Here is a 24617-nt window from a genome sequence, read left to right on the forward strand (position 1 = left end):
CATTCCTTTCTCAAGAGCACTATAAAACCAAACTAGGTTATAAAACACTGTCCGCATAAAGTATTCATATCTAGTTAAAACATGATTAGGCTAACATTCAGCACAATGCATTATTTGAATCTACAAGAAAGGTAGGTGCATATATATTTTTAAAGGAACAATATTTTATAATTGTACTTATTTACTTTTATAAATAAATGTGTAGGGCTGTGTGTAATTTGTAACCCAAGTCATAACAGTGGATAACAATGTTTTTGTGCCTAACAGCAGGTTTCATACTCTGTCATTCTTTCAGCATTCAAGGGTAGAAATTGATGGCTTCAAATAGACCAGTCATTATATTTTTGACATAAAAAATAAACATAGAAAGAGACATTGATTTATACTTACAGCCCTTCTGGTCATCATACAGTATATGCTACCAGACTTTTATTTACACTGATCTTATGATTTATTCAAGGCTCTAGTAGAGGTCGAAGTCCAAATCTTCACCCTTGATCCACTACACATTCTGTTGCCCGTTTATTCTAGGTTTTCTAAAATCCCTCTTCATTTTCCTATTCTGAGAACACATCCATTCATATGTTCATAATTCACATGTAATTCAAATACTATATTTTTGTACTTAACATTTATGTTTTAAATCAACTGCTGTCTGGAAAGCTGCATCCAGTCTCCCAAGACCTGCAAAGAGGCAGGCGCATGTATTTTCAGGCATAAAGAACTTTAAATGTCTTTGACCTCTGGCATCTGAGATCATTCAATTAGCCCTCTGAGTTCTTATTTCTTATAAACACATGCTCAGTCTACTGGTAATAATTGCTTTCATTCTGCACGTGACATCAATTACAATTGTTGACCCAAAGCTAACTGCGAGAGGTAAATTTAGTTCCCCAGCATATTACTTCATCTGTATTATTGAGACAGAACAACTATGGACTCCTTATTTTGGCTGACCAATAACACTTAGCAATAACATTTAGATTATATACAGCTTCATAGTGCATTACAGTCCTCTCTAAGCAGTTTATATATTGCCCCCAACAATCTGGGTCCTTATTTTACTGTTCTCAGAAGGATGGAAGGCTGAGTCAACCTTGAGGTGGTCAGGATCAAACCGCTGGCAGTTGGCAGAGTTAGCTATCAGAGTTAGCCTGTAATACTGCATTTTAACCACTGCGCCACCACAAAAAAGCTATTTCCATTTCCAAAGGATCTACAGCCATCTGAAATCTGGGAACCTAATCATATATTAATTATTATTATTACATTTTTGACCAACCTTTATTACTATATTTTATAAGTAACTCAAGTTGGAAAAACATACCTATTTTACCCTACTTTCCACACAAAGTCCTCAGGATTAGATGATAATTGAATTTTTGGTCTTGTTTTATTGAGATACTTTGCCAAGAGTCATATTTATGCAAGTTGGATGGACATCTATGTATTTCCTAAATAAAAGCTTTTAAATCTAGTTTCCCGTTGGAGAAACTTTTTATATCTCAATTAAACAAGCTGAACTAAAAATAAACTACAAAAAATGTCCAGCCAGCATATTGAGATGAAGCTGATAAAAATGAGTTCTACAAGATAACAATGTGGAGTGTCCCTTATTGCTTCCTCTTTGCCTCGTAAATTGTTATCTTAAACACTTAAGTCTTTTTCAAAAAAACTAACTTTTGATTAAAAGTACAAGAAGCATTCTAATCAATTTGATGTATACAGGTTATCAGAAGGAAAAACTGCTTGTTTTGGTTTAGGAAAGAAAATCTGTCAGGTGCGAATAACCTGACCCACACATGTAGAGTTCAATCTAGCTACTTTATTTTTCTATGCCTATTTTGCAGGAATCTCCCTAGAGCCTAGACTGATAGCTTTCACCTGGGAAAGATTTAGATAGTCCATAGACATTGAGGGTGGGGTGTGTGTGTGTGTGAGAGAGAGAGAGAGAGAGAGAGACCTTGCTCTCTTGTGTTTACATAAGGGATCTAGGCTAAGTCCCCTCTTGAACCCTCCTCCTGTCTGGGACAGTTGCTCTCCAACAAAATCTTATTAATGTACTTCATAATATGATAGAATAAGATAAGTAAAGTTTCTTACTTCCTTCAGTTATATAAGCCCTTTATACTATTCCAAAAATAGATCAAAACATACTATTTCCAAAAGCCTTCTTTATCTACTCAATCATAAGAAAATAATTATTAAAGGAGCAAGTGAGTTTAGAAAAAACAAAATCATTAGTCTCTCGCCATCTATGGATAGCCATTTTTTCAGAAGAAATGAACTCTAGTCCACGCTTATCGACCCACTGTACAATGCAAATATTTTTGTGCAGAACTAAATTACGTATTTCCAGGAGAGAAGACTGGTTTCTTTTCAAATTTCAGACTCTGTGTGATGCTATAGCAATGATAACCCAAAAGAGTACTGACAAGCTGTGTGATATTCCTCACGGTTGGGTATATTTTATAAGAAATGTACCTGGTTGGTCAATGGAGAAAAAGGAGACATCAGATATCAGGACAGTCCCAAAGACCAGGATCAATCTATTTCATTGTTTGCCCTAAGGTGTATATAATCCACCTGAGCAGCTTTTTCAACTCTTCAACTTCCCATGCAAGTCAGACCAATTTTACCAAACATCTGAGTGACAAATGAGCATCTTGCTCTGCGCCTTTAAGGGAAGAGGCAAAGCCCCGGGCACAGCTGAGCTGCTGTGTGCATTTTTGCGTGTGCAAATGCAATTGCTGCGTCAGTAGCAGCTTCAAGTACCAACAGGATGAGGTGGTAGGGCAAACTCAGGATACTTGAAACAGAAGCCATCATGCTATCTCAGGGCATAGAGACACTTTGACACAATATTCACCCAAGCTGGGATTCTCTGTCCACTGGTAAGAGTTTTCATGCAAAGAATGGTGTATTTAGGAAACAGTGAGACTTTTTGCTGCAGTGCTGTTTTTAAAAAAGAAAGCGGGAGATCAGGAAAAACAAGTGCTTGAAGACAAACCAGGGCAGTGAGCCTTACGTTCCTAAAATAAGAGATGCTGCTGAACAAGAGTATTCATGAATGGTGCTGGAGGGATTTAAGCCTAATGAGAGACGGGGGGGGGGGAGAGAATGTGTATATGCATACACAGTTTGGTTAAGGAAAATAACTGTGTGTCTTCAGAGGTACAAAGTTATTTCATTTTCTATGGCTTAGTTACAGCACAGAAAAAAGACTCTGGAAATGTAAATCAAAAATGGAAGAGGGAAGTTAATGCTAACCGTGAGCTTATAAGCCTGTGCGTAAGTATAATTGCAGATGCAAATCTCAAGTGTGCCAAATGTTTACATGGAGGTGGAAGAGTGTGCTGTGAGTCTTGGATTAGAGCAGGATGTCGTACATCTCTTCTTTGATGCACGTCTAATTGGATTTCTGATTCTCAAGGACAATCCTGGATAAACCAAAGCTGCTGTTATATATTTGGAGAGGTTAAATCATTTCTTGAAAGAAAGCCCTTGCTAACATCTGAGCATTAGAATTTCAAAAAGAGTGAGACACGGAAGCACTTTGTGAAGGAACAGAGTCAGTTAATTTAAATATTGTTTTTAATACTGCAAGGAATTGGACAGCCATTGCTCTGAAAAACTGTTTGACTACTTCTTATTCTGCTAGTATTTATGCATTTTGTATGTGCATGCCTATATTTGATAGTAAAGTGGAAAAGGAGTCTTGATTCCTACCCACCCACCACCACAAATCTTTTAGAAACCTTCCTGAGAGTTTTATTTTTAAAATGTTCTAAAATGTTGAAGCGTGTTTACCTAGTTGCTGATCATGACATCATTTTGCATATTTCTGCAAGTTTAAAGATAATAGACCATAAGCAGAAAATAAATTGGTGATGATGGCAGAAAAACAAATGTTTTATTAATGGAACAGTAAGAAGTAAAAAACAAAGGAGGTTTGATTTTATTATTTGTTAAGTCTGCCCAACTCCAAGAAAACTTTTTGAATTTTCCTTGAGAATTCAGTTTATATATTCAAGGAAGGAGACTGAATGAGAGTTGTTTTTTAGAGGTGAATGGTGATTTATAAATAACAGCTAGGATTTTCAAACAAAGTATAGGGTTTTTTTATATAGAGGGAGGTTGAGGAACTTCTAACCCCCTCTCCATCTTTAGCCCGTCATTCCCAAATCACTTGAAAGCGGTAAATTCCCACTTCTGTCTGAAGAGAGAACGAATAGAATAGAATAGAATAGAATAGAATAGAATAGAATAGAATAGAATAGAATAGAATAGAATAGAATACTTTATTGGCCAAGTGTGATTAGACACACAAGGAATTTGTCTTGATGTAAATACTCTCAGTGTACATAAAAGAAAAGATACATTCATCAAGAGTCAAGAATCTTAAGGTACAACACTTAATGATAGTCATAGGGTACAGCAAGCAATCAAATCATACTAGGAAACAGTCAATATAAATTGTAAAGATACAAGCGACAAAGTTACAATCACAGTCACAAATGGGAGGGGATGAGTGATAAGGAGTGATGAGAAGATTAACAGTAATAGTAGTGCAGACTTTGTAATAGTTGAACAGTGTTGAAGGAATTATTTGTTTAGCAGAGTGGTGGCGTTCGGGAAAAAAACTGTTCTTGTGTCTAGTTGTTCTGTATGCAGTGCTCTATAGCATCGTTTTGAGGGAAGGAGTTGAAACAGCTTATGTCCAGGATGTGAGGGGTCTGTAAATATTTTCACAGCCCTCTTTTTGACTCGTGCAGTATACAAATCCTTGATTGAAGGCAGTTAGTTAGTTGTTAATTTTACTTTCTACAGTCTTTAGACATTTTAAAAGTTTAGCTTAACTTAACCACTAACATCAGAAGAATGTCTCTTTGCCTTAGTTGGTCACTTCTATTGCTAATATTTAACCTAACAACATCCTGTAGTAATCCTAGTTCTCATTTTACAGGCAGTAGACTGATTATGTACAGAGACATGACAATAAGTGTCACCTCTTAATTTGTTATCTTTCAGATTTATTATGCAGTGGAGGAATGTTTTCAGGATGCTGACAATTTTTGAGTACCTTCTAATATTTTCTGCCCCTTTTGTTGAAAGTCTGCCTGTGAATGGACATAATGTGATCCACAGCTCCATCAAAAATCAAGCATAGCCACGGGGGCTGTGGCTGTTTCTATTCCCTCAGACACTCTCGGAGGGCAACTCCATAGCATCTTTCAAAACTGGGCACCATGTTTCTGTAGAGCTTTTTAATTAGGCATGTTCCCAAATGTGCTCTTGCCAAATTCCACTTCATTCAACCAAGATTCTATTTTCCATTGCTGACATATACCTATAACTGCAATGACAGCACTATTGTGCAATAATTCAAAATGTGGATGTACCTTAGCTGCCTTTTAGTGTCATTAGAAAAAGCAAAAAAATGCAATATATTGCTACTTTTACTTGGATGAAAATTCATTTAAGGCATTTCCCTGTTGATTACAGTATCTTTAAGTCAGCAGAAAATCGTATTGATTTGAAATTTCTGTTCCCATTGCCAATCCACACTGTGCCTCAGCGGCCTCTATTTCAAGTCATTGCAGACATCTGACTTCACTCCAAAGTAAAGGGAGAACTAAACAAATTTGTAGTAAAGGGTGAACTAAACAAATTTGACACATCCTGAATAAAATTTGGAATAAGAGGGAAAAGATACTTTACCATCAATAAAGAGAAAGATGACTTAAGGCTAGTTCAGTTGTGGGCTGAGAGCAAAGTAAAGGCAACATAATCAGAAATGGCAGAAAAAAAAGATGTTCCCAGGCCATATTTGTGGTTTTGGTTTAGTATAAGTAGGGGCTGGCCATATACAGCTCATGAACATTAATATAGCAATAATGTTAGCTTTTTAGATGCTATATGATTCTATGGCTGCGTTGCCATGGCATGGAGAACAAAGTTATGGCTATTTCAATCTGGTCTCACAGAACAAGAAGGCTAAAATATGAGTGGCTGGTTTATGATTCATTGGGTTGTATCTAATTTTGCTGCAACAAACAAAACACCATTGTCCTGGAAGCAGCTTACCAAAGTAGCTTTTAGGTTCTTCAGAAATCATCAGTAAGAAGGATGGCACCAGTGGTGGGATTCAAATTGTTTTTACTACCGGTTCTGTGGGCGTGGCTTGGTGGGCGTAGCAGGGGAAGGATACTGTAAAATCTCCAGTCAGGGGTGGTATTTGCTGGTTCTCCGAACTGCTCAAAATTTCCACTACCGGTTCTCCAGAACTGGTCAGAACCTGCTGAATAACCACCTCTGGATGGCACCCCCCAAAATTATATGGATTGGAAGAGAGTTAAGATAAATTGTTATGTGCTACAAAGCAGCTTTTGAAATGTATCTGAAGAATATCCTATCGTGTTCCACTGCCAAACCCAACACATGCAAGATCGGGTGACATACACTCTTTCTCTTCCCTGTGTATCCACAGAGGCAGCAAGCAGTTCATTCTTGTGGGACTGAGATGAGAGATTATATTTCACTGCCATCCCAGAGGGGTACTAAATATACGCTCTGGCAATTCAACCTTGTATACATTTCCTTCAGCTTGTAGGGAAGCTTAGTATGAGACACATTAGGCTTGATTTTGTATTGATGAGGAGATCCCATACATCTGAATATGTTTTGAGAATCAACCTTTACAAAATGATCTTTTTACATTTTGGGAGGAAGGGAGGGAATCTCTTATCTTATTCGACAGAGGATCAGAGTAGGATCCAGCTGTTTTGCAGTAGTGAAGTTGATTGACTGCTCAGAGGACCAGAATCATTACCTCCTTAGAGAATATGACTCTAACTAGGACTAACTAGGATTGTTCCTTTACTTCTTCCCTGGAGAAAGAGGTGGAGGATTTGCTGAGCAATGATGCCATTTACTCATGAAAGCTCCCTGTATTTTGTGAATGGATTCTGGAAGTTAACAGCCTTAAGAACACCTCCAAAGCACCTCCAAATGTTGCTGCCATGCAGGAACTTACAGCCAGCTTATGACAACAAGCTCAATATTTTCTGCCACCACAAAACATTTACCAAAGCAAACTCAAAGGTTTCTGTATAGAAAGCAGCCATAGCAGTTTACGCCAGGAGACAGTCTGAAGAGTCAAAAGTTCAGGAAGAGCCAAGAACAGTGCATTTCCATTCCAAGGTCACAGGTAACCCCAAAATTGCAAATAGACAGGTATAAACATCCACTGTTACTTGGTACAAAAAGCCAGTTATGAAGTGTTTTTTTTTCTATTCTATTCCTATCAGTTTGACTAGTTGGTGGACCCATGCTCCTTTCCTTCTTCCTTTCCTTCTTTCAGGTGGGTGGCTTGACTCCTCTTCTTCATTTGTTTGGTGGACTCAGAGCCGAGTCTAGTTCAGGTTCTGGATCAGAGGGTCTTTAAACTTGACAGCTTTAAGACTTGTGGAACAACTCCCAGAATTCATCTTCCAGTCATGTTAGCTCAGGAATTCTAGGAGTTGAAGTCCACAAGTCTTAAACTTGCCAAGTTTGAAGACTCTTGTTCTGGATCAACTGACTCAACCGACAGCTGGATCTTCTCAGGTGTTCTCCTTTCAGGCAATTACAGTAGTGCAGGTTGGGGACCAGATTGGCCAAGCTCTTCTGTATCAGAAGATTCAGATTGAGGTACTTGAAGCAATGGTTTTCTGTTTGCCTAACCGTGGGGCTGGTTGTGAGGGTTACGATCTTCATGCCATGATGCTCTTGAGCAGCGTAGGAAAAAGTAGAAGGCAAAGCTATAATAGGCAGAAGTAGAATTTTGTTCAGAAACAAGGCTGCAGTATTAATAATGTATTGTCCTGTTCCATCTCTTAGAACAGAGATCCCCTGTTCAAAACCGGGCCCCACGCTCAGCTCCACTCATGAGAGTGGTGGACATCACGAAGCTCCACTCATGCGAGGGGAGGGCGCTTGAGTAGAGGGCGCTTGCACAAAGGGCACTTGCATGAATGAAGCTTCGAGCGAAGGGCACGTGCACTCATGCGAGAAGTTCCATTCATGCGATGGCGCTATGTGTGCAAGGGCCTTCTTCTTGCACAACTGGAGCTTTTGAACGCAAGCATGAGCACCCGGCACTCAAGCACCCTCTGTTCGCATTTGAAGCTTCATGCACACGTTGCACTTGCCCATCACTTGCACAGCCCGATTTCAAACAGGCCATGGCCTGGTGGTCGGGGACCCCTGCAGTAGAGCATGGTGGAATGATAGTGAAAGCCTACTCTCCAAAGAGTTCCATTAAAGGGTCTTTTCTCATGTTGCTAAGGAGTACACTCCCTCAAGAGTTGAGTCCAGTCCTCGTTCTTTCTATTTTTCAAGACTTTCCTCCTGAGTCAGGCCTTTTGGGTTTGAACAAACAATTTTAAATCCTTCACAATGTTTTAATTATGTTTTCATTGCTTTATTGTTAGGTGTCTTGACTGTTTTCCAGGTAGAAAAGAGAAATGTTGCTGACATAAAGGTCTAGGCACGCAAGGAAGGAATAAAACTCTGGCTGCGGTCATGAATTCTGTTTTTAATGGTCACAGATGACAAATGGATGGGATTGGTAGGGATTGAGCTAACAATCCTGGACACAAATCCCATTGAATCCAGTAAGTCTTAAGGAGCCTAATGACCGCAGCAAGTGAGATCTAGAAATATACCTGTATATTGCAGTGGGGTAGGCAGTGATGAGAAAGGGTCTTCTTTGTCACAATTTAACCTTGTCTCTTTATTCACTTGAGCAATCACCCTATGTAGACATAAATGCCTAGTTCATAAATGGAAGGTGCCAATGTAGAGAGAAATGAAATAATCTTTTATCAAAATATTAATAGGAACCAGGTCAGACAAGTTGGAACATAAATTTATTTTTTAGTTATTTTCCAATTCATAGAGATAGCCCTATTTAGCCTCCAGTGGTCAGATCAGGTCAATGCAATTCGGACTGCTTAACTTTAAAAAGAATTGAGACAAACTGAAGTGGATATAGAGAAGGCTAGTAACAATCATCTGTCAGCTGGAAACCAAGCTCTAAGAAGAGGGAACGAAGAGAGTAGGTGTGCTTAATCTTGAGAGAATAATGAATTGTAAAGTGATCCTGTACAGTGACATTATTCAGGGTCAGGTAGAAAAAGGCAGCAGACTCTTCTCTATTATCATAAAACGCAGGAGGATAGATTCCAGCTGGATGTATTCATGCAGACATTAGCTAGTCATGTCTCACAAATACTATAATTTAGATTCCTGCGCTCTGAGAAGGATTGACCTAAATAGTGCCTTCTAATTCTGTGACTTTATGAAATGGTTGTTAGATAAGAACTTCAGAGCTTACTGTGCATTGTCAATTAAATAATGAAACAGAGTTCTGGAATCTAATGTAACAAAGTAGTAGAAATCTGTACTAAAGTTCCATCATACCTTATTGATGTAAAGTAAGTCCAGTTAGCATTGCTATTGTTATTTAGTACCTGTTTATATCTAACAAGACATATTTTTTTCATAAAGTTGATAGGAATTGCACAATTACTGTAGTGAAGATGTAAATTCAGCTGGGCTATTTGTATTAGTGAGAACGTAAAGAAATTTCTACTGTATTGCTTAGTATGGATAAACTGGAGCTGAAGGGCTCTCTAGAGTCTAGACCAGGGGTGTCAAACTCAAGGCCCGGGGGCCAGATCTGGCCCGCGGAGTGATTAGATCTGGCCCCAGGGCCACCCTGGAAACAGCGAAAGACTGGCCTGCGGTGCCTCTGCCAGCAAAAACACAACTCGGGTGGACTGCACACAGCCCTCTTGAGCTCTGTTTTCATTGGCAGAGGGTTACTTACAGGAGGCCGTTGCAGCCAAAAACGGAGCTCAGGAGCCTGTTTTCTCTGGCAGAGGGCTCGGGCCACCACAGGCACCCCTGACACGAGTGATGCCGAGCTGACCACACCCACTCTGGCTACGCCCACTCTGGCCCTCCGAGGTAAAATACAATCCTGATGCGGCCTTCAATTAAATCGAGTTTGACACCCCCTGGTCTAGACTATATACTTAGCATACCTTCCCTTTTAGCGAAGCAGAGTGAGCGAGCCCATTTATATCGGGTAACAGAGGGAATGAGTCTGAAAGCAATAAAAAAAAAAGTACTGGAGGGTACAGCCATGACTACCATTTCATCCTGTTCTGCGGCCTCTTTCTGGCCTCCTGGCTTCAAATTTGGTCAGAAATTCTGCCCCGATACTACAGTGTTAGTAAAATTTGTCTGCCGGGCTAGCTGACTTTTTATAGATGAAGTGTTGATGGCATCTTGTTTCAGGAGGCAGCAAAATTTTGTGGCTGACCTTGACCTGAAGTAATGCATTTATTTTAATTGGAGTGGTTGTACCATATTAATAAGAGAAAGGAAGAGTTATATTTGTTCCCTTTAGAAATGTATCATTTTTATTTCTGATGTGATGGTGTTGGCCTCTTTTAAAAAGGTCTCTATTAAGTCATACATTTTGGATCTTGTTTTGGCCAACTTGATTAAAGAAAGCATTCTAATATCCAGATTATAATCATAGGCTACTCTTATATATTAGATACTGCTAATGATTCCAGTAAGCTTCGGAAACTGATGGCCTCTTTAAAGCTAATATGTTTATTATATCATAGATTTTTATATTCTCCTCTAATTATTGTGCAATATTCCTAAACAGTAAGAACAATGGAACTAATTTAGCCAAAAAGATGGTAGACTACATGTGTTCTGTTAGTAGCCAAATGTACATATGTGTAAAATGTACTGTATATATCATGGCTGATGCAATTACAAAACTCTTGGCAGCTCATAAGACAAAAAAGAACACTAAATAAAGTAAAACAAAACAAAACATATACCTAAAGCAAACAAAACCCAGTACTAAATTTGGCATCCACACCTAAGAGTTGAATATGATGGCCTTCTCATTCCTTCTGTATAATTATATACTCTATACTCATACTCAGCTAGAGAAAAAATGAGTACATATAATAAATTAATAAATTGTGTATATATATATGCACATATGCATAGTGCACGCACACACACGCAAATATGGCAGGAGATATTGTCATGGTGAGGCCTAAGAGATATTGGATCAGAAAATACAGTTATTAATAGTAGCAGAATAGCCATTGTTAATGATACAACAGAAATCCTGGCATTCATAAGATGATTAATTTTACAGAATGTTTTTTTAAACATCACACAGAGGGCAGAAATAATGATCCTGATATTTGCAAACTATATAATAAGTTTGAAAGACTCAGTCATGTTAGTTTCTTGCAGGAAAAACAAGCCTTTTGACACCTTGGAGAATACCAAATTTATTACTGCATAAGTATCCTACACAATACTCTACTTGATGAAATTAAAACACTGCCAAGCACTTTTGTTATGAAATAAACTGCCTAAAATATTACAAATGACCAAATGATGTAATTTGAATACGGCAGAAATAACAAGGAATCCCATTTTGAATCGATCTGTGGAATGTAGTAGTTTAGCTCCATCAGGTCATAGAAGGAATTATTTTTGCCACTGAGGAAACAATGTCCATTTGACTGTGCTCCAGGCCCCTTGTTCAATGTGATGGGCTTCTTCAGAAAAATATACAAACCCCACCCCTTTAGAGCAGTGTTTCTCAATCTTGGCAACGTGAAGATATGTTGACTTCAGCTCCCAAAATTCCCTAACCAACATGGCTGGCTAGGGAATTCTAGGAGTTGAAATTCATATATCTTAAACTTCCCAAAATTGAGAATCACTGCTCTAGAACCTACCCTTGCCTGTGTGTGTTCAGCATGTACATTAATGGTTGTGTACAGTATGCGTGTGTTTGAAGGAGTGAGAAACAGCATGTAACTCCAAGGTCGGAGTTATTTGAGTTATTTGACTTGAAGTCAAAAGAGCCATCAAACTATATGTACCAACAACAACTCCCAAAACAAAACAAAAAAGCAGATTACCCATAACAATAAGGAAACTTCAATCCAAAAAGAGATCACTCTGGCGGAAAAACAAATCTGGTCACGCCAATTTCAAAAGCCGATACAAAAATTTATGCCACCAGATAAAGACCGAATGCACCAATTATTACATTAAACAAGAGGAAAACCTTCTAAGCACCAATTCCACCCGTGCTTTTTACAATTTTGTAAACAACAAACTAAAAGACTCAAGGTCCATCCCACCCTTGATAGGACCTGATGGTAAAGACTGCAACGACACCATTAAAGCCAACCTCTTTAACACATTCTTCGCTCAGTATTTGTAAACAGCAACGGATCATGCCCAGTATTTCCTAGCCGTACCACAGATAACAACAATGATCTAATACATATCGATTTTACAGAAGACAATGTTGAAAAAGCACTACGCAATCTAAAACCATCTCTATCTATTGGACCGGATGGAATATGTGCCTACTTTTTAAAAAGCTATCCACTGCCATAGCCAAACCTCTAAGCATAATCTTTGAAAAATCTTTCAGGACCAGCTCCTTGCCTAACCTATGGTCACAAGCCACAGTCATCCCCATCTTCAAAAAGGGAGACCCAAGCCTAGTTGAAAATTACAGACCAATCTCCTTATGCTGCGTCACCTGTAAAGTCATGGAATCAATTATTAACCAATCCATCATCCTCCACTTAGAGACAAACAACCTACTCTCCAATAAACAATTTGGTTTCAGAAAAACTATCCTGTAATCTGCAACTCTTACACTGCAAAAACATATGGACGACACAACTCGACCAGGGCAAAGCAATAGACGCAATCTACATAGACTTCTGTAAAGCCTTTGATTCAGTGGTACACGACAAACTACTCCTAAAAATAAAATCCTATGGTATCTCTGGACAACTGAATAACTGGATAGAAGCATTCCTGGCAAACAGACAACAAATGGTCAAAATTGGGAGCGTCCTATCAAATTCTGTACCTGTCAATAGTGGTGTCCCCCAAGGCAGTGTTCTAGGACCAACTCTCTTCATACTCTACATAAATGACCTCTGTGATCATATTAAGAGCAATATGCGTTCTTTTCGCTGATGATGTAAAGCTGTTCAATACCACAGACAATACTGCTACCCTACAAAAAGATCTTGACTATGTATCAGAATGGTCAAACATATGGCAACTTCAAATCTCAACAAATAAATGCTCTGTCTTACATATTGGCAAAAAAATCAGAAAATAAAATACAAGCTGAATAGTCAAGATCTTGTTGATGACCCAAGCTCTGTAAAGGACCTTGGAATACTCACCTCTAATGATCTAAGTGCTAGAGCCCACTGCAACTACATAGCCAAAAAGGCATTAAGAGTTGTTAACCTAATCCTACATAGCTTTTTCTCTGGTAATATCACACTACTAACCAGAGCATACAAAACATTTGCTAGACCAATACTCGAATACAGTTCATCAGTCTGGAACCCACATTACATATCTGATATTAGCACAATTGAGAAAGTCCAGAAATATTTCACAAGAAGAGTTCTCCACTCCTCTACTCGTTGTAGAATACCTTATGCCACCAGACTTGAAATTCTAGAACTAGAAAACCTTGAATTACGCCTGTCTTCGGTCTGATTTAAGCATGGTATATAAAATCATACATTGCAATGTCCTACCTGTCAATGAATACTTCAGCTTCAACCATAACAACACAAGAGCACACAATAGATACAAACTCAAAGTTAACCGCACCAAACTTGATTGCAGGAAATACGACTTCAGCAATAGAGTGGTCAATGTCTGGAATACTCTACCCGACTCTGTAGTTTCTTCCCCAAACCCCAAAAACTTTAACCTTAGACTGTCTACTATTGACCTCACCCCTTTCCTAAGAGGTCTGTAGGGGGCGTGCATAAGCGCACCAACGTGCCTACCGTCCCTGTCCTATTGTTTCTCTTATTCTTCTTTATTTTTCTTATATGTACCCATTTCATGTATTCACAACTATGTATACACTTATACTTATTATCTTGTAAACAATTGGCAAATCAAATCAAATAAATAAATAAATAAAAATAAAATAAATTTTAAACTTAAAGTATTCACTTTGCACAAAGAACCAATGTTCAGAGGCTTGTACCTAGCCAGTTTCAAATCTTTTTCAGGCCTTTTGCTAGGATGTCCATTACTGTGAGGACTTGATTTTGTAATAGGAAAAAAGGAGTTTAGATGAAATTATAATTTCTTAATGTACTGCATGTATTTTGAGCAGTTGTGCCAAAAAGCAACAACCATTTGTTCCAAAAGCTCGGAGCTCTTCCCAGAAATCTATCACATCACTCCATTAAATGCATGCCACATGACCTTTCTTAACCCAGATTCTTGCCTCCAAGCAGGTACAAAATATTCCAAAAGCATTAAAGAGGAAAGGTGATGGTTTTAAAGAAAGGATAACATTAAGCATCTCCTTCACTTCCAGAAATAGAGTGCCAGTTCTCCACCTCTACTGTCAATTAGGAAAGGGAGCATTCAATCGAGATAGATTAAAATATATAGATGCATGATCATTTTAACACTGCAGGTAGCTCTGTGTAACTTGGAATGATAGAGGTCCGCTATCAATAATGAGATATGTTAAATTAGCAATATATGCCCAGATTTGTTCTCAATGGATGGTCACTGAAATCTAATCTTACTTCTATTATGCAGGTAGTCCTCAACTTACAACCACAATTGAGCCCAAAATGTCTGTTGCTAAGTGAGACAGTTTTCAAGTGAATTTTGCCCCATTTTATGAGCTTTCTTGCCACATTTGTTAAATGAATCTCTGCAATTGTTAAGTTAGTAACACCATTGTTAAGTAAATCTGGCTTCCACATTAACTTTGCTTGCCAGGACCACACAAAAAGTGATCACATGACCCTGGGACAATGTAAGTGAGAACCAGTTGCCTAATTTTGATTATGTGCTCATGCAACGATTGTAAATGTGAAAAATGGTCACAGGTTCTTTTTGTTTTATTTCAGCAAAAAGTCCATAAGGGATTTCCAGTTACTGACAACTGTAATTGGTTGTCTTTCCTCTGGTCAAGTAAGTTAATTTTGCCATCCCTGCAAATTGTTTCATCTTCACCAACCATTCCTCTGTTGTGGATATCTCAGCATCTTTCTATCTTTGGGCATATAATGTAATTGGAGGGAGGTAAACAAACTACCAATTGTTTTCTTTAGCCTGTCAGTTCAACATCTGTTGCCAGATGCATTCCTGTGATAGACTAGAAATTGGCAGAGAGGGGGTTGCAATTTGTACCTGCTCAAGGAGTGGGAAACAGCACTTTAATGTGCTTTGAGGCAGAGTCCTGAACATACTACCTTGAAATCCCCCCTGGATGCATTATCTTCAGAGCAACAGCACTTTGGATATCAGCATTGATTGTCAGATGCTACAACTTTTCTATCCTGCTCTACGGAGTGGAGAGTTGGTCTCTGACAGAAAGCCACATGAAGAGACTAGAAGCATTTGAAATGTGGATTTACAGGCAGCTGTTACGAATAAGTTGGGTTGACAAAATGGGCAGGTGATAGGCTGGGAAAGCCAAGGGAAATTATCAAAACCATAAAAAAGCGGAAGCTATAATATTTTGGACATGTGATGCCACACCCAGAAAAATACGGCATATTTCACTTAATCCTCCAAGGAATGATTGAAGACAAACGAGGTCCAGGCAGAAGAAGAACATCATGGCTTCAAAATCTAAAGGACTGGTTTGGACAAAACTTATCAGCACTTTTTCATGCGATTGTTGATAAAAATAGGATTGCCAATATGATTGCCAACATCTGATGACGGATATGGCATAAGAAGAAGAATTGGTTTTCTCTGTACAGAAATCCCTATTATTACCAGTGTGATGGTAATAATAATAATAATAATAATTTAAAAACACTTTCTCCAGTGTAATGGCCAGACTGGAAAAAGGTTTCCTAGAACAGTTTTTTCCAAATGGATGTTCTCCAAACATATTGGGATTAAAGATCTCAGAATTTTCAGCTAGGGTTGCCTAACTATTTTGGGAATAGTACTCTCAATACAGCTGGAGGATAGCCAATTTGGAAAAGGGAGAATTTTAAGGATCAAAGGTCACTTAAGACCAGCTGGTGATGGGCAAACACAAATAGGCCATTAGTGTTGACACTGCTCCAAAATATCCTTCCTTTTTGCTTTTAGATGCGTTTTACAAACAGCTGGAGATTACCATTCTCCTCCCCCCGCACCCTCCTCCCTCCCTCTCTCTCTCTCTCTCTTCCCTCCCTCCCCCCCCTCTCTCTCATACACACATCCCCCCAAAAATAATTGTCTACCCTTAAGTAATAGTGTTTAATCCAGCCAGTAGTCCCAGCTCTATTTTATTATAGAAGGTACAATACAATACAATATTCTTTATTGGCCAAGTGTGATTGGACACACAAGGAATTTGTCTCCAGTGGAAAAGCTCTCAGTGAACATATAAACAATAAAGTGATATAAACATACCAATAGTAGAAGGTAATTGGAAAAATGAGAAGGATAATACAGCCCTACTTCTAGGATGAATATCCTTAAACATAGGACAGTGCTTTGGGAATTAGGTGTTCAGCAGAGTGATGCAGAAGGTATGATCATGCCTTGAGCTTAAAATGCCATTATTTATTTTATTTATTACTTAAATAGATTTATATGGTCACCCACCTCACACACAGTGACTCCAACAGGCGTACAACATTAAACAACACTTTACTCAAGTGTTAGACCTGGAAAACAGATTTGTATGCCAGGAATATAGAAGCACTTGTAAATCATGCAGTGCTGTTGTGGACATAGAAAAATTGTATCACTTATTTTGTTTATAACAGTATGATGTAAGAGATCCTGTTAACAAAATCAGTGAGCACCCATGAGACCATTACATTTAAGATCTAAAATTTCCTAGCCATTCCACTCAAACAGCTTCTATTATCTGAAACCTTCATAATCTTCCTCAACAGCCTCTGGTGAATACTGCTAACCACAGGAATTTGTGATAGGAGAGTTGTAATTACCGAAATATAATTATTGACTGAAAGAATAAGCTGTCTGAATTTATAGCGAGCTGGATATTTTGAGCTTTGGCTTGGTTTAGCTTTGCTTTGATGCTATGTAATGAATGATGCTGTTTGTTTTTTTAAAATAGCATTTGCGGTCTTTGTTATACATTTTCAAAGAATCAATTTACATATTGTTTATTTGTCCTCATGATGGAACTGATCCTACCTCGGGAACTTTTTGTTGCTCGGAATACTACAAATTATATACTTTGCTAACCCATAAAAATATGATGAAGCTGGTATCTTCCTGAGCTCAGAAGTACAAAAGAAAGTCTCAAATTTGCAGAGCTATCCAGTTAGGGAGGCTGTGAGGTGCACAGAAATAAGGTTTGGGAGTTGCTAACTTTGTACTCGTGGTTTGCAACTTTTGCTACGCTCAATATATGCCAACCTTTCCTCTGGGGATTCAAGGTGTCATATAAATATTAACTTTAATTTTATCTCGTGTGAGGTAGACCAGGATGAGAGATAGGCCCTAAGTCATCCAATGTGTTTCCATGACTGAGTGAATTTGAACCTGGCCTCTTTCTAGTCCTAGTGCAATATCCTAATCAACCACTGTCTTAATCTGTGACATTATACCATTTCCCAAACTGATGTCCTTCAAATATATTGGTCTGCAACATTGTTCCCCAAAAAAGCAATACTCAACACAGTTAGAGAACATGAAGCTCATAGAAGGAATTCTAGTTCAATATAGAAGTGCTACTATGGTGTTGGAGAGATAAGAGAGAATCCTGCATCTAAACAAGACTAACTTCTACATCTTTCTAGTTACGGTAGAAGTATGCCTTATTGGGAATAATTTCCAAGTAAATGTACATAAGATTCCACTGCAGATATCTCCTTGCCATAGAAGTGCTTTTGAGATGTTTTGGGGAAGCCAAGAAACATAGTATTCTGTCTAGTCCTCCACTTGCTGCTTTTCTTTTCACCTCCTTCTACTTTCTTATCTTATAGGTGTCAATTTTTCCAAGCTAAAGGAGGAAGAACCATGTCTTCACTTCTCTATAATCCTCGTAAGTATTTTCTGGAATCTCTGAGAAGCTACTGCTAGTGGCAAGTTGTTCACAGTGGGCTTCTGTAATTAAGGCCCACACATCAATTCAGTCCTTGTAGCCATTTCCTGTATTGCTTACTTGTTTTCCGATCTCTCTGTGGGCCCAAGGGTTAGGGTTATGTTGCCACCCTCTCATCCATCCCAAACAATACCATAAATGCTTTAAAAAAATAAGTAAATAAATGCCAGAGGCTGCCTTAAGTCTTCCTTAGTTGTTCCAGCTTTAAAGGAGAATGTTTCCTCATAACTAGGCCACAAACAATTCCAACTTTATCATTACAAACTGACATGGTTTATTGATATTTCAGTGGAGTTAGATTATCCCTGAGCATTTATTGAGTACTTTTAGCTGGTATAGGCATCTCCACCTCTTCTCTCCTCCCTGGTCTCTGCTCTCCAAAACCAAACTGTTTTCTCCTCCATACACCAGACTTTAGAGGAATTAGCCCAACTAAAAACTGACAGGTGCAGAATATGATGTAAAGAGGCTATTGTGGTGCTATCCACATACATACATATCTGCCAGCTTTTTAAAGTTCTATTTTTTTATTTTAAAAAATGGGTTTAGAGCTGTTGTCGAAAAACACTAAATAAGCCCAGTTTGACAGGGATTACAGGATTCACAGTGGTAGGAGGGAGACTCCTGCAATACCATGGAACCCCACCATCACATGCCCGTCAGTTGTAATATCTAACAGGGCTGTGAGAGGTGGCAAGAGAAAGGAGGAACTGACTCTGATGTATCCTTGGAATCAGAACCTTGAGGACATTGAAGAAGCTAAGTAGCACACACACACACCCCATTCAATCTGCTGTTGGGGACTTGTGGATAGCACAAAGTATGTTTCAACCGATGGCTGAACCTGCAGATTTGTTATTTGCTCGAACTCATCAAGCAAATATGAAAGGAAAACATCAGCCTCCTTCTGACTTGAGTCACAGCAGCAGAATATGAGTACTGAGTTTAAAAGTTGCTCTGGGGTTGGAGGAGAAGGTTGAGGAGACAATAGATGCCAGAGGTCAACAAAGAGAAGCTTACAGAGAAAATGCTTATTATAGTCCTAATAAGCATTTTCTCTGTAAGCTTCTCTTTGTTGACCTCTTTGTTGACACACACACATTAACTCTTCCACCCTCCTTTACTACTTGTTTGAGACTCATCTCCAGTAGAGAAGAGAGCTGGTTCCTCAAGCAAGAAACCTTTCCTCAGAGGGGAGGAAGGGGCCAGAGACTTCTTAAGTAAAGAGTTGCTTCTATGCCCAAAGTTGAGGCTGAAATGATTATTGAGATTGCTGGTGTGAGGACAGAAGGAAAAGCCTCAAACTGTTGCTGTGAGACTTCTTGACTTCCTTGGGTGGACTCTGAATGTTACTTTTTGGTTTGGACTGCTGAGGCTCTAAAAAGTTTTCCCCCCCCTCCAATTCTTGTCCCTGAATGCTCAAGTGCCTGAAGGGAGTAAACTTCAGCAACTCCCTACATCTTATGGAAAGTCCAGAGTTTGCTTTCCATTCTAATAGCCAGATCCTCACTACTCTGTCTATAAGGATCCCTTCCGTATCCAGTTCCAGCTCCAGTCTGGCCCTTGGTTAAGCAAAGTGATTGGTGGATATATTCTTAGATGCTTAGCTGCATATAGGAAATGTTTGCAACCTGCTGAGTATTGAGTGAATTGAAAACCACTGAGTATTGCAAAGCAGTGAGTGAAAGGATATCTAAATTTGTGCACCTGTTAAATTCACTGGTTTCTTTTATGGAAACAACCATATTCTCAAATACTGCACACAAATAATAAATATGCATTTCAATTTGGAAAAATATGACACTTTAAACGACATATCAGATTGTGTTCACTTAGGAATTCACAAACATTGACCAGTGTGCCTAACCTTTGCATGTAATTGCATATGTTACTGTACTAGAACTAACACAAACCCTGACTAGAAATGTCTGATCCTCTTCTCAGGTATTCAACTGGATGACAATCTAATTCAAATGCAACAAGGAACAATGATGCGTAAGGTGAAATCTAAGAATTGGAAGAAACAACGATACTTCATGTTACAGCAGGACTGCATGACGGTCTGGTACAAATCTAAGATGTCTGGCAAAGCCAAATCAGCCTGTAAGTTTGATTACCTGCACCATATTATTTGCAAGAGGGCTGATTCTCAGAAACATTGTCTTCGAGTGTGGGCTTTCAAATAGTGTAACTGCAGAATAGAAAAATTGGGAAATCTTGCAGAAATTTACCTACAAAACTGTATAAAAATGTTTCTGAGTAGCAATTCTGAGAAAGATTTGGGGCTCACAATAAGTGTGGAAAGACAACTAAAGCTGTTATAAATATTGGTTTGCACAGCTTCAGAGAAGAAGACAAAGTTTCACATAATATTATGGGGAATGTAGATGCATATGTCCATATGTGTGCTCTCAAGCCTCACAATTTCTCATGTGTATGACATTTTCTAGAATAAATTTTGTAAGGTTTATTTAAAGTGTTTGTGTTTGAGAAAACAAGAGTTTGGGGTGTAGGTATAGCCATCCCCATGATTGTCTATACAATGCAATTATTATTGCTACTTCGACTAGTGAATATTATGCAATTGATCTCATCTAGAGGATACCAAATTAATAGAAGAATGTTGAATAGAGTAAATTCAGGCATTAAATATATTGTATCAAAATGCCAATCAAGGATATTTTTTGCTGCATGTTGTTGTATCACCCATAGAGGCACACAGTGCCTTATTGAAATTTTTCTGCTGCTGAATAAGTGGCATCCTGAGTGCAGTCAACTAATAATGAGAATCCTACTTTAGGATTACCCTGGATATTTTTTTTCAAATTATTTTTTTGACTCTAGTTAAAAGAAAACTCTAATCACTTCGATTCCTCTGTTTGTGTTTGTGTTTATGTTCAGATAGAGAAGCAAGGAATCTATATATATAAAAGTGAAATACCACTCATGCATCATCACAAAATCTCCAGAACCGTAAAGCCTACAAACTTGAAATTTGGCACATATGTTCCTCTTGGCTTCTAGGTGCTCACTAAGGAAGGATTTTTCGAAATGACCATCAAAACATTAGTATTTTATATATTATTATTAACATGCTCTGATGCTACTCCCCCTCCCCACCTGAAAAGAAATCTGTTCCAAATGCAAAACACAAGCAGAGGAAAGGAGTTTCAGTTTTAGTTTCACAGCAGCAAGCAGCTTTAGTACAGAACAGTTGAGCTATGGAAAGTTCAGAGTTTGCTTTCCATTCTAATAGGAATGGAATTCAATGTCCTCAAATGCTAAATGCTTTTAGGCTCCTTGCTGTCTCCTTCTTGCTCACACAGCAAATACTATTTCACTTTCCAAACAGCCCTCAACTCTCTCACACACTGACAGGACGCTAGCCAGATGAATACCGATGGATGCTGGTAGGCAGAGGCACAATTTGTTTTTCCTTATTTTCTTCCCCCCAAACTAAGCCCGACCACATAGTTTCATAGTGAAGCATGGGTATCGAACTAGTGCTTTTATAACTTAATCTTTTCCGGTTATTATTCTTTCAAGTTTCTGTCAGTGATGTGGAGACAATCCGTGAAGGACATCAGTCAGAGGTGCTGCGAAGTCTGGCTGAGGAGTTCCCTGCTGAGTGCTGTTTCACTGTTGTCTTCCATGGGCGGCGAAGCAACCAAGACCTCATTACCAGTTCGGCCGAGGAGGCTCAGTGTTGGATCCAAGGTCTGAGGCGCCTCATAGAGATCGTCATTAACATGGATCAGAAAGAGAGGCTTGATCAATATCCTTACTTTTAATTATCTGCCATCCTTTTCAGAGCTTTTCCCACAAAAAAAGGGAGGGGGGAAGGGAAGCTCAGTTTGAGTCTAATATGGGAGACACATTAATGCATCTATGTTTATTCCAGAATGACATTTTAAACGAAATGTCTTTATTTTTCCCTGTTATTTTAACCATTAATTTAAAATATAACACTTAGTTATAAAATGTAATACTTTCCTCCTTTAATAAAACATAGGTCAACAAACAAGACCTATAGGTCAACAAACAAGAAAAGAGTTTTCTCTTCCATTGCAGTTCCAGATCACTTCCATTACAATCTGTCCTGAACTAACAAAGTGTCAATGTGTGCTCGTTCCCAGTGTGTTTTGTTTTGACAAAAATATATACGTTTGTTTGCTCTGATCCCATGAGTCTCTTTTCCTTAATCCACACCTGAGTCTCACATGGATCTGTGACTGGTTTTTAAAAGCTGATAAAGACAATGATGGGCGGATGAACTTCAGAGAGGTACAGCATTTGCTCAGGATGATGAATGTGGATATGAATGAAGACCATGCCTTCCAGCTCTTCCAGGTAAATCTGTCTGAGCCAAAGTGGAGAATAGGTGGGACTAGGTTACATAAAAAGTGATTTATTTGCTAGTTCATAAGAAGGCAACACAAATTTACCATTGTCCACTGATGAGAGTACCGATGTACTTCTAGCCCTTCTTGGTCTCTGCACATAAGGTTTATCTTCAGACTGTTCAATTTGTTTTCAGTGACTCTATTTATAACCCGATGGAATATCCATTTGGCTGTGGCTCCTTGCCAATCTAAATGCTTTGTTTTCTGGAGTACAATTACACAGGCCAAACTGATGCCGTCAGTCATCAGTTTAATCCTCTCTCCCACAGTCAGCACAGTGGATGGAAGTGGTAGGATTTGTAGCCTGGCACTTTTAGAATACTACAATCAACTGTAAAATTGAGTGATAAAAGGGTTAACCAATAATTAAACAGCCTCTATTTTCTTATCTTGTCTGCTTAAACTAAAAGGCAAGTCCATTAGGTGAAGTTCACACAAAACACTGCAACACACAGTTCATGTAATAGCAGCAATGGTATTATTCTTCCTCTGTTGCTGAATTAAATTGTTCTGTAGTCATCTTTGCATTAACAAAAAATATACCAGGATGAAATTTATCTTCCCTTTGCCAATCCCTATTCCCCCTTCTCAGGGGTAGGCTGGTACCAGTTCGCCACAGTTCAGGCGAACCAGTAGCTAATTTTATTTGTTTGTTTGTTTGTTTTGTGAAACAATTATTAGATAACAGGTATAAATATAAACATGGTTCTAAATATATGAAATGGATACGAATACGAAAAAAAGAAACAATAGGACAGGGGCGGTAGGCACGTTGTTGCGCTTATGCACGCCCCCTACAGACCTCTTAGGAAAGGGGTGAGGTCAATAGTAGACAGTCTAAGGTTAAAGTTTTGGGGGTTTGGGGAAGAAACCACAGAGCCAGGTAGAGTATTCCAGACATTGACTACTCTGTTGCTGAAGTCGTATTTCCTGCAATCAAGTTTGGTGCGGTTTATCTTTAGTTTGTATCTATTTAGTGCTCTTGTATTGTTTTGGTTGAAGCTGAAATTTCATCATATTAATGACTACTTTTGCAAACTGGTAAATCCTACTCCTGGCTGGCCCTGCCCACCCCACCCCTCCCCTCCCAGGAGTCCCCACACAGCCTGTTTGGATGACAGGTAAGTACAGGGCCCACATGGAGGCTCGGGGAGGCAAAAAATGAGCCTTCCGGAAGTTCCGGAAGGCTGGAAACGGGCCCATTTCCAGCCTCCGGAGCATGGGGAAACTGTTTTTGCCCTCCTGGAGGGTCAAGGAAAGCCTCCAGAACCTGGGGAGGGTGAAAAATGGGCTTCTCGTAAGTTCTGGAACTTATGTTTCTGGACTCCAGAGGGCATCCAGAGTCCGGGGAGGCCCGGAGGCTCAAGGCAAGCCTCCAGAGCCCAGGGAGGGTGAAAAACAGGCCTCTCATAAGTTCTGGAAGGCTGGAAATGGGCCCGTTTCTGGACTCCAGAGGGCCTCCAGAGTCCGGGGAGGCCCAGAGGCTCAAGGAAAGCCTCCAGAGCCGGGGAGGGTGAAAATGTCCCCCGTCATGGTGCAGGAGGCCAACTAGGCCACGCCCACCATGGTCACACTCACCCAGCAACCAGGCACAGAACCGGTGCTAAAATTTTTGAAGCCCACCCCTGCCCCTTTAATTGCCTCAACCACTACCAACCACCTGATTTCCTTCCAAATCCTAATAGATGTTATACAAGTTTTCTTCAGGTAGGATAAGAATTGTTGAAGATGAGAACCCAGTGACACTGAGCGTTTAGAACCTCAAGACTACCCGTCCATGAGACAACTGTGAGATGTAGACAGAACATTAAGGATATACTCTGTGTGTTCTATATTTTATGAGATTGCTTAATTCAGATCATTTTTATTTTATTCATTAGCATCTGCGTGCAAACTCACACATGGCTTATAGTTTTTGATTCAGTGTCTGGTAACTACTCATTAGTTATGTGCTAGACTTTGCCTATCCTATAATATATTTCCTGAAAAATAAACCTTTTTGT

At 39.0% G+C, this 24617-nt stretch overlaps 1 protein-coding gene across 2 annotated transcripts in view; it reads left to right on the plus strand.

Moving 5' to 3' along the window:
- The first annotated feature begins 2754 nt into the window (after window positions 1–2754).
- The window catches only part of PLCD4 (phospholipase C delta 4), a 51477-nt gene continuing 29614 nt past the window's right edge, over window positions 2755–24617 (plus strand). The window contains exons 1-6 of one of the 2 annotated variants that reach the window (XM_026665541.2): window positions 2755–2894; window positions 15036–15099; window positions 18093–18151; window positions 20156–20314; window positions 21758–21986; window positions 22432–22561. In XM_026665541.2, coding sequence (XP_026521326.1) covers window positions 18127–18151; window positions 20156–20314; window positions 21758–21986; window positions 22432–22561 — 543 coding nt within the window. In that variant the 5' untranslated portion in view covers window positions 2755–2894; window positions 15036–15099; window positions 18093–18126. The remainder of the gene's footprint in view (window positions 2895–15035; window positions 15100–18092; window positions 18152–20155; window positions 20315–21757; window positions 21987–22431; window positions 22562–24617) is intronic. The other variant, XM_087950392.1, reaches the window with a different exon arrangement.

This window comes from Notechis scutatus, chromosome 1 (genome assembly GCF_049901735.1).
Source record: "Notechis scutatus isolate UNSWTSFEM ecotype Mainland chromosome 1, rNotScu1.2, whole genome shotgun sequence".
In the NCBI taxonomy this organism is placed as follows: domain Eukaryota; kingdom Metazoa; phylum Chordata; class Lepidosauria; order Squamata; family Elapidae; genus Notechis; species Notechis scutatus.